Genomic DNA, 11,056 nt, shown 5'->3' with positions numbered 1-11,056 from the left:
ATTGGTTTGAGGGCTTCACGTCCCGCCTCCTGTACACTGTCTCCTCCTTCTACTCTGCCGGTGCTGAAACCTGCCTGTGTAAGACCACGAGTCGATTAAAATGTTGGGTGGAGGACAGGTCCTAGTTCTGAGTGAGTTTGAAATAATTTCTCCAAAGTCTGTGTTATTAAAATGGTTTCTGTTAGGGTATGGCCGGGGGCTTCGTTGTTAAATAACAGTGCTGTAATTGTACCCGGGCTGCAGTGCTAGCTAGTGCTAGCTCGCTAGCTACTACAAGCATGTGGTCATATGAGGTATGACAAAGGAAGACCGTTAACGTTAAATGTCTGTCATATCCATAAACTGTAAAAAATAGGTTGTATCACAATGGTCTTTGCGCGTAACGGTAAAAGACTGATACAGGAAAGGCGTTCAGTTGTGGTGTAACGTTTTCCAGACTGTACTGTGATGTCAGTTGTTGAACCGACGGAGCAACGCCCAGTTCCTAGGATACAACGCGCAGGCTGTCAGAATGCCGTGACCATCCGATTGATTATCTTTTCTCAAAATGTTTGCACTTAATGACTGCAGTGGGATATGTGTGCAACCGTTCCTTGGCCTAGATAGTTTAGGAATGTGAAAAATGTGGTTATAATTGCCCACAATCAGATGGCTTTGAGTGTGATGAGGATCATGTGTTCATGTGATGTGTCATTGATGCTATATAAACTATGAATCCCTCTGTGTTCCTCTTCCAGACCAGAACATCAAGAGAGAGTCTGGCCGTAAGGTGCAGACAGGCAACATCAGCGCGGCCAAGGTGAGGGGGCTGTAGGCATGGGGAATTAAGGGACCTCCCTAAGCATGGGATCTGCTGTCGGGACGGGCGGGGTGGGTTAGTCTGTTGACCCCACAGCAATACAGTTTTGAGTCTGTTGTCTGTGAGTGTGTGTGTCGGTGTGTGTGTGTGTGTGTGTGTTGACCCTCTCCCTTTCTCTCTAGACCATCGCTGATGTCATCAGAACATGTCTCGGACCGAGGGCCATGATGAAGGTGAGAGGAAGTTCAGTTCCATTCGGTTGTAGATTATAGCGCCATAAGGTGTGTGTGTGTGTGTGTGTGTGTGTGTGTGTGTCTTCATTTTGTTGTGTCGGTGTTCACACACAGATGCTGCTGGATCCCATGGGTGGGATCGTGATGACCAACGATGGCAACGCCATCCTTAGAGAGGTAAGAGCCGGGGGACATATGACGTCTCCACCAGACCCCAGGGCTGTGTGTGTGAGTGTGTGTGCTGTAGAGAGAGAGTGTTGAGAGCTTTGAGTGTATAAGTGAGATCAGTGTACCAGTATCAGCTGTGCCTGAACTATGTGTGTGTGTGTGTTTTACATCTCCTCCAGACTGCAGGGTTGAGAACAGCCCACGAGCCTCAGCTTTCAGCTGTGTGTGGGTGTGTGTAGTAGAAAAAAAGAGTGTTTCAGCTTTTAGCACAACGTGTCTGTGTGTGTGTGTTTAGAAGAGAGAGGGAGAGCATGTGTCAGCTTTGAGTTGTGTGTGTGTGTGTGTGTGTGCATGTGTGTGTGTGTGTAGTAGAGAGAGAGTATGTCAGCTCTGAACTGAGTGTATAAGTGAGATCGGTGTCCCAGAATGTTAGATTTGAGCAAACTGTGTGTGTGTGTGTGTGTGTGTGTCCCACAGATCCAGGTGCAGCACCCTGCAGCCAAGTCCATGATTGAGATCAGTCGTACGCAGGACGAGGAGGTGGGAGACGGAACCACGTCTGTCATCATCCTGGGTCAGAATATTTACATAGCTTTCCAGCACTGTGTGTGTGTGTGGATTAGGGTAGAATATGTACATAGCTTTCCAGCACTGTGTGTGTGTGTGTGTGTGGATTAGGGTAGAATATGCACATAGCTTTCCAGCACTGTGTGTGTGTGTGTGTGTGGATTAGGGTAGAATATGCACATAGCTTTCCGTGTGTGTGTGTGGATTAGGGTAGAATATGCACATAGCTTTTCGTGTGTGTGTGGATTAGGGTAGAATATGCACATAGCTTTTCGTGTGTGTGTGGATTAGGGTAGAATATGCTCATAGCTTTTCGTGTGTGTGTGGATTAGTGTAGAATATGTACATAGCTTTCCAGCACTGTGTGTGTGTGTGTGTGTGTGGATTAGGGTAGAATATGTACATAGGATGCGGAGGTCGGGGATGGGTACCATTTCCGTCATCATTCTGGGTCAGAAACCACAATGTTTACTCAGCTGTCCAGCTGTGTGTGTGTGTGTGTGTGTGGATTTGGGTAGATTATGTATTATCTCCTCATGTTGTGTCTGGATTAATCCAACTCTTCTTCTTGTGTGTGTGTGTGTGTGTGTGTGTAGCTGGTGAAATGTTGGCCGTGTCGGAGCAGTTTCTGGAACAGCAGATTCACCCTACAGTTGTAATCAGTGCTTACCGACAGGCACTGGAGGACATGCTCAACACACTCAAGGATATCAGGTACAACACACACACACACACACACACACACACACACACACACTGGAGTACATGCTCAACACACTCAAGGATATCAGGTTCAACACACACACACCACACACACACACACACACTCACTCACTCACTCACTCACTCACTCACACACTCACTCACTCACTCACACACACACTCACTCACACACACACAAACACCACACTCACACACCCACACACACACTCCACACACACTCCCTCTCTCTATCCTCTCTCACTCTCTCTCCCTCTCCCTGCAGCACTCCTGTAGATGTGAATGACAGGAAGATGATGCTGCAGATCATTAACTCTGCCATCAACACTAAGGCCTTGAGCCGCTGGTCTGGCCTGGCCTGCAGCATCGCCCTGGACGCCGTGCGCACCGTGGAGACAGAGGCCAACGGCCGCAAGGAGATCGACATCAAGAAGTACGCCAAGGTGGAGAAGGTACGGCTCTCCCAAAGCGGATTACCCACACACACACACACACACACACACACACACACACACACCAGCTGCAGCGCCTGAAGGTCTCCAGACAGGCTGTCATGCTGTGGTTACACATGTGTGTGTAGTGTGACACTGACAGTGAGTGTTTGCATAAGAACTCAAATGTAAAGTTTGTGTGTTTGTGTGGGGGGTGTGTGGTTGTTAGGTTCCAGGTGGCATAATCGAGGACTCGTGTGTGTTGAACGGTGTGATGGTGAACAAGGATGTGACACACCCCCGCATGCGCAGACTGATCGAGAACCCACGCATCGTGCTGCTGGACTGCTCTCTAGAGTACAAGAAGGGAGAGAGCCAGGTACCACACACACACACACACAGATATACACACACACACACACGCATCGTGCTGCTGGACTGCTCTCTAGAGTACAAGAAGGGAGAGAGCCAGGTACCACACACACACACACACAGATATATACACACACACACACACACACAGATATATACACACACACACAGATATATACACACACACAGATATATACACACACACACACACGCATCGTGCTGCTGGACTGCTCTCTGGAGTACAAGAAGGGAGAGAGCCAGGTACCACACACACACACACACACTGCAACATACTGAAGATGGAAGGACTGAGACACGTGTGTGTGTGCTGGTGTCTGTGTGCAGACGGACATTGAGATCACACGTGAGGAAGACTTCACCCGCATCCTGGAGATGGAGGAAGAGTACATCCAGCAGATCTGTGAGGACATCATCAGGGTGAAGCCCGACCTGATGTTCACAGAGAAGGGAGTATCAGGTACACACACACACACTCACTCACACACACACATACTGACACACACATACTGACCCCATTAGAGTTAAGCCCGACCTGGTGTTTACAGAGAAGGGAGTATCAGCTAGCACACACACACACACACACACACACACACACACACACACACACACACACACACACACTGACGACATCAGGGTTAAGCCCGACCTAGTGTTCACAGAGAAGGAAGCATCAGGTAACACACACACACACACACACACACACACACACACACACTGTCTCTTTCTGTCTTTTACATCATCAGGCTTACCAGACCTGCCCAGAAGTGAGTTAAAAGTCCCAAATGTAGTCAAACATTTGCAGCAGTAGATGTGTTTCAGCTCTCTGGGAACATGTGAGGAAGCTGGACGGAGGGTTCATGGTGAAATGGAATGTTTACTCCAAATCGTTCAAATTGAACTGTTCAGAAAACACATGGACCTTGAACGCACCCCTGGTGTCCAGAGAAGGGAATATTAGATATCTGACACACACTCACGTCTGTTGCTGTCTGTAACTTGTCTGATCTGATCTGGTCTGTTGATGTCTGTTTCAGACCTGGCTCAGCATTACCTCATGAAGGCCAACATCACAGCCATCCGCCGCATCCGGAAGACCGACAACCACCGCATCGCCAGGTGAGTCTCGTAGTCGCCGCATGGTCACGTGAGTCTCGTAGTCGCCGCATGTCAGGTGAGTCTAGTAGTCGCCGCATGGCCAGGTGAGTCTAGTAGTCGCCGCATGGTCACAGTGCAGGTGAGGCCATCTTGAAGACCTAGTTAGGGTTGCGCACTATGCTGGGCTAGGCTACGATCTCTCTCTTTTCTTTATATCCTCTCTATCTCTCCCCCGTTCCTCTCTCTCTCTCCCTCATTCCTCTCTCTCCCTCATTCCTCTCTCTCCCCCGTTCCTCTCTCTCTCTCCCCCGTTCCTCTCTCTCTCCCTCGTTCCTCCCTCTCTCAGGGCGTGCGGTGCTCGTATAGCGAGCCGGACGGACGAGTTGCGGGACGACTATGTGGGCACGGGCGCCGGTCTGTTTGAGGTGAAGAAGATCGGAGACGAGTACTTCACCTTCGTCACCGAGTGCAAAGAGCCCAAAGCCTGCACCATCCTCCTGAGAGGAGCCAGCAAGGAGATCCTGGCGGTACGCTGTGTGTGTGTGTGTGTGTGTGTGTGTGTGTGTGTGTGTGTGTGTGTGTCTGTGTGTGTGTGAGTGAGAGAGAGAGAGAGAGAGATTTCACTCTCCTCCTGGTGTGTGTATTACTCTCCTTTTCTGTGTATAGTGTGTGTGTGTGTGTGTGTGTGTGTCAGGGCTCAACATTAACTTTTACAAGTGGTTGCCAGCTTGGCAACCAGGCATGAGGGTTTGGTTGCCACTTGTAACAATTTGGTAGCCAGGAGCAACCGGGCAACCACTAATGTCGAGCCCTGGTGTGTGTGTTTGACTCTTCTTTTCTGTGTGTGTGTGTGTGTGTGTGACTATCCATTTCTCTGTGTATGTTTGACTCTCCTTCTCTGTCTGTGTGTGTGTGTGTGTGTGTGTCTGTGTGTATGAAACTCTCCTCCTGTGTGTGTTTGACTCTTCCATTTATGTGTGTGTGTCAGGGCTCTACACTAACATTTTTTTCAGGAGCACTTGTGCGCCCAAGTTAAAAAATTTAGGAGCACAGACAAAAATGTGGGCGCACAGTCACTTCTGTACTTAATTTACACATAATCTAACATTACACTGCAGCTAACAGTTAAAACATGCCAGTGCACCAACTGCGAATATTAAGAATGACTGACAACATTTAGGCTACAGGAAACAGGATTTTAAAGATCAGTGCCTACTTTATTTTCAGTCTGTTCTATTTTCCTACATTTTGTTAATGTAAAATAATATAATACATTGCCATATTTGCATTTAGCCTGTATATCAAGTATCCTGCCAAATGTAGGCTAATTTATTTATTTGTGAATCCATCTATAGCTAAACCAAATATGCCCATGGTGACCTATCTGACTGCATACTGCCTAATACTACTACTAAAACAGTCCATTTTCTCTTCCACAAAAACCCAACATAGGCTAATCAAGGATATATGTTTTATACTTTTAGTTTTTTATTTGAAATATCTGCATTGATTGGGGCATTAGGCAAACGTTAGGCCTACTTTTCGTTTTGCACTTCAGCTTGTATTGATTGTAAACAAACAAGCATGCGTGGAAGCCTGGAGTTGTCAGTAGTGTTCTACCTTTGAATAAAATGGGAGTATTACGGAGGCTACTTTTTTGTGCCTGTTAAGCTACAGCTATATTTTGCATATTGCAGCCAATACGTCAACTGGGCTAAAAGGCATGTTAGGTTACCTTTCCTTCTCTCACTGCATTCTCAGAATCTCATCCTGTTCCTCCGATATCCAATGAATTGATTGGATAGAAGAACTAATTTCTTCTATCTTTGCATCTTGGCTGGCTAGTCTAACTTTCCGCTTTTTCTGGCGCTTTTTTGGATTTGATAGAAGCGACTACTAGCGAGTCAACAGCAGCGTAACTGCTAGCGTTGATGGGAGGTGTAGTTTTTTATGCTGAATTCGCTGACGTGGTTCTATGGTTTGCACCAGTAATGTTTCACCGATGTTGCGGTGTATTTTGTAGACAAACATTGACATGGTTAGAAGTCATTCGCACCAGTCGCCCTAAATATTTTTTTGCACTTTCATGCGGCATCATTTTTACTTTCGCATGTAATGAGAGAGGAAATGGGCGCACTATGAAACCCTGATGTGTGTGTGTGTTTGAGTCTCTGTGTGTGTGTGTGTGTGTGTCTGTGTGTGTATGAAACTCTCCTCCTGTGTGTGTTTGACTCTCCTCTTCCATTTATGTGTGTGTGTGTGTGTGTGTGTTTGACTCTCCCTCTATGTGTGTGTGTGTGTGTGTGTGTGTGTGTGTGTGTGTGTGTGTGTGTGTGTGTGTGTGTGTGTTTGACTCTCCCTCTATGTGTGTGTGTGTGTTTGACTCTCCCTCTATGTGTGTGTGTGTGTTTGACTCTCCTCTTCCATTTATGTGTGTGTGTGTTTGACTCTCCCTCTATGTGTGTGTGTGTGTGTGTGTGTGTGTGTGTGTGTGTGTGTGTGTGTGTGTGTGTGTGTGTGTTTGACTCTCCCTCTATGTGTGTGTGTGTGTGTGTGTGTGTGTGTTTTGACTCTCCCTCTGTGTGTGTGTGTGTGTGTGTGTGTTTGACTCTCCCTCTGTGTGTGTTTGACTTTCCCTGTGTGTGTGTGCGTTGCAGGAGGTGGAGCGTAATCTGCAGGATGCCATGCAGGTGTGCCGTAACGTGCTGCTGGACCCGTGCCTGCTGCCTGGTGGGGGCGCTGTTGAGATGGCCGTGTCCCAGCGGCTGACGGAGCGCTCACGCTCGCTGACCGGCGTGGAGCAGTGGCCCTACCGAGCCGCCGCACAGGCCCTCGAGGTCGTGCCGCGCACGCTCATCCAGAACTGCGGATCCAGCACCATCCGCACACTCACCTCCCTCAGGGTAAGAGTGTGTGTGTGTGCCACGCCCTCCCATACAGAACTGTGGATCTAGTACCATCTGTAGACTCACCTCACAAGAGTGTGTGTCTGTGTATGTGTATGTTTGGGTGGGTGTGAGTATTTTCAGAATGTCTGTGAATGTATACAGTATATTGATTTGTATGTGCATAAATATGTACAGTATATTTATTTGCATGTGTGTAAACCCCTGTGTGTGTGTGTGTGTGTGTGTGTGTGTGTGTGTGTGTGTGTGTGTGTCCTGCAGGCGAAGCACAGCCAGGAGAAGAACTCTGCGTGGGGGGTGAACGGGGAGACAGGCACCCTGGCAGACATGGCAGCGCTGGGCATCTGGGAACCGCTGGCCGTCAAGGCCCAGACCTACAAGACTGCAGTGGAGGTGAGAGAGCCGGGTTAAGAGCACCAGGAACAAGATTAAGATTAGAGGAGGTGAGAGAAGCAAGATTAAGATTAAAGGAGGTGAGAGAGGGGGGTTAAGAGCACAAGGAGCAAGATTAAGATTAGAGGGGAGCGCGAGGAACAAGATTAAGATTAGAGGAGGTGAGAGAGGAACAAGATTAAGATTAGAGGAGGTGAGCGGGGTTAAGAGCGCGAGGAACATGATTAAGATTAGAGGAGGTGAGAGAGCGGGGTTAAGAGCACGAGGAGCAAGATTAAGATTAGAGGAGGTGAGAGAGGAACAATTTTAAGATTAGAGGAGGTGAGAGAGGGGGGTTAGGAGCGCGAGGAACAAGATTAAGATTAAGATTAGAGGGGAGCGCGAGGAACAAGATTAAGATTAGAGGAGGTGTGAGAGGAACAAGTTTAAGATTAGAGGAGGTGAGAGAGGGGGGTTAAGAGCGTGAGGAACAAGATTAAGATTAGAGGAGGTGTGTGAAACAAGATTAAGATTAGAGGAGGTGTGTGAAACAAGTTTAAGATTAAAGGAGGTGTGTGAAACAAGTTTAAAACTAGAGGAGGTGTGTGAAACAAGTTTAAGACTAGAGTAGAGGAGGTGTAAGGTGTGTGAAACAAGTTTAAAACTAGAGGAGGTGTGTGAAACAAGTTTAAGATTAGGGGAGGTGTGTGAAACTAGTTTAAGATTAGGGGAGGTGTGTGAAACTAGTTTAAGATTAGGGGAGGTGTGTGAAGCAAGTTTAAGATTAGGGGAGGTGTGTGAAGCAAGTTTAAGATTAGGGGAGGTGTGTGAAGCAAGTTTAAGAAGGGACTAGAAGGGAGTGAGAGGAAGGAGTTTAAGACTAGAGGGGAGACGGTTACAGACGCTGGAATGAAGCGAAGCTTTTCTTTCAGTCTCATACTTACCCTTTAAGATCATGGGACTGCAGACAAAGATACTCACCCCACCCCCCCCACACTTCCTTTTTCTCTCTCTCTCTCTCTCTCTCTCTATCCCTCCGTCTCTCCCTCTGGAATGCAGACGGCTATCCTGCTCCTGCGCATCGATGACATCGTGTCGGGACACAAGAAGAAGGGTGACGAGCAGACGGGCGGAGGCCAGGGGGCGGAGTAGAGACGCCACGCCGCGTCACGTCACGTCACGTCGCCCGGGAGACAGAAGTCGCAAAGAGCCACCGTGTATCATGATCACCTTTTATAATCACTAAACGAGTCAGCCGAGTCACCACTACCAAACGCTACTGATAGAGTTTCACCTTTATGGTGTTCACTTGAAATATATTTCCCCACTGGAGAGGCCTTGTTTGACCTGTAGACAGGAGATCATAGAGGCACACAGTATAAGAGAACACAGGTACAGCATACAGTACAAGAGAACACAGGTACAGCATACAGTACAAGAGAACACAGGTACAGCATACAGTACAAGAGAACACAGGTACAGCATACAGTACAAGAGAACACAGGTACAGCATCTCTCGCTCTCCATCTCTCCCGAGGTCTTCCTGTAAACCAAATACATTTCTTTTTCAGTTCCTTCTGTGTTCTTTTCTGCCAAAAGATTTATTTCTCATCAGAATTCAACTCCGTACTGCCACTGTCACTAGACTCACACAGCAGCTTTCTCTCATTAGGGATGTGTGTGTGTGTGTGTGTGTGTGTGTTCTCTCTCTCTGTGTAAGCTGTGTGTGTGTGTGTGTGTGTGTGTGTGTGTGTTCTCTCTCTCTGTGTAAGCTGTGTGTGTGTGTGTGTTCTCTCTCTCTGTGTGTAAGCTGTGTGTGTGTGTGTTTCTCTCTCTCTGTGGCTGTGTGTGTGTGTGTGTGTGTGTGTGTGTGTGTGTGTGTGTTCTCTCTCTCTGTGTAAGCTGTGTGTGTGTGTTCTCTCTCTCTGTGTATGTGTGTGTGTGTGTTCTCTCTCTCTGTGTAAGCTGTGTGTGTGTGTGTGGTGTGTGTGTGTGTGTGTGTGTGTGTGTTGTGTTCTCTCTGTGTAAGCTGTGTGTGTGTGTGTGTGTGTGTGTGTGTTCTCTCTCTCTGTGTAAGCTGTGTGTGTGTGTGTGTGTGTGTGTGTGTGTGTGTGTGTGTGTGTTCTCTCTCTGTGTAAGCTGTGTGTGTGTGTGTTCTCTCTCTCTCTGTGTAAGCTGTGTGTGTGTGTGTGTGTGTGTGTGTGTGTGTGTGTGTGTGTGTGTGTTCTCTCTCTCTGTGTAAGCTGTGTGTGTGTGTGTGTGTGTTCTCTCTCTGTGTGTGGCTGTGTGTGTGTGTGTGTGTGTGTTCTCTCTCTGTGTGTAAGCTGTGTGTGTGTGTGTGTGTGTGTGTGTTCTCTCTCTCTGTGTAAGCTGTGTGTGTGTGTGTGTGTGTGTTCTCTCTCTCTGTGTAAGCTGTGTGTGTGTGTGTGTGTGTGTGTGTGTGTGTGTGTGTGTGTGTTCTCTCTCTCTGTGTAAGCTGTGTGTGTGTGTGTGTGTGTGTGTGTTCTCTCTCTCTGTGTAAGCTGTGTGTGTGTGTGTGTGTGTGTGTGTGTTCTCTCTCTCTGTGTAAGCTGTGTGTGTGTGTGTGTGTGTTCTCTCTCTCTGTGTAAGCTGTGTGTGTGTGTGTGTGTGTGTGTTCTCTCTCTCTGTGTAAGCTGTGTGTGTGTGTGTGTGTGTGTTCTCTCTCTCTGTGTAAGCTGTGTGTGTGTGTGTGTGTGTAAGCTGTGTGTGTGTGTGTGTGTGTGTGTGTGTGTGTGTGTGTGTGTGTGTGTGTGTGTTCTCTCTCTCTGTGTAAGCTGTGTGTGTGTGTGTGTAAGCTGTGTGTGTGTGTGTGTGTGTATGGCTGTGTGTGTGTGTGTAAGCTGTGTGTGTGTGTGTGTGTGTGTGTGTAAGCTGTGTGTGTGTGTGTGTGTGTAAGCTGTGTGTGTGTGTGTGTGTGTTCTCTCTCTCTGTGTAAGCTGTGTGTGTGTTTCTCTCTCTCTGTGTAAGCTGTGTGTGTGTGTGTGTGTGTGTGTGTGTGTGTGTGTGTGTGTTCTCTCTCTCTGTGTAAGCTGTGTGTGTGTGTGTGTGTGTGTGTAAGCTGTGTGTGTGTGTGTGTGTGTTCTCTCTCTCTGTGTAAGCTGTGTGTGTGTGTGTGTGTGTGTGTTCTCTCTCTGTGTGTGTGTGCGCGTGCATGTGGCTCTGCATTTCCACGTTTCTCAGCTGTGGTCTTGTCCACCATGACTTGGTACACCGTGAAAATAAAACTGGTTTGCAGCCTGAAGCCTTGACTTTTGATGTTATTTAAAAAAAAATATATATATATATACAGTGGTGGGAAAAAGTTTGCTCCCCTTTCTGATTTAATATTTTTTTGCATGTTTGTCACACCTA

The 11,056-nt window shown here is 47.6% G+C and overlaps 1 protein-coding gene across 1 annotated transcript; it reads left to right on the top strand.

The window, feature by feature from the left end:
- The first annotated feature begins 36 nt into the window (after positions 1-36).
- On the top strand, positions 37-9,258 carry LOC125285190 (T-complex protein 1 subunit gamma-like). The gene is made up of 14 exons (XM_048229496.1): positions 37-131; positions 738-799; positions 982-1,032; positions 1,147-1,209; positions 1,678-1,774; positions 2,364-2,481; positions 2,753-2,939; positions 3,148-3,297; positions 3,636-3,768; positions 4,346-4,427; positions 4,753-4,933; positions 7,064-7,309; positions 7,574-7,705; positions 8,744-9,258. Exons 1-14 carry the CDS (start codon positions 101-103, stop codon positions 8,834-8,836), a joined length of 1,626 nt encoding a protein of 541 aa, XP_048085453.1. The 5' UTR covers positions 37-100; the 3' UTR covers positions 8,837-9,258.
- Positions 9,259-11,056: the final 1,798 nt, after the last annotated feature.

This window comes from Alosa alosa, chromosome 20, assembly GCF_017589495.1.
Source record: "Alosa alosa isolate M-15738 ecotype Scorff River chromosome 20, AALO_Geno_1.1, whole genome shotgun sequence".
NCBI lineage: Eukaryota > Metazoa > Chordata > Actinopteri > Clupeiformes > Clupeidae > Alosa > Alosa alosa.
This window is presented reverse-complemented; position numbering and strand designations above follow the sequence as displayed.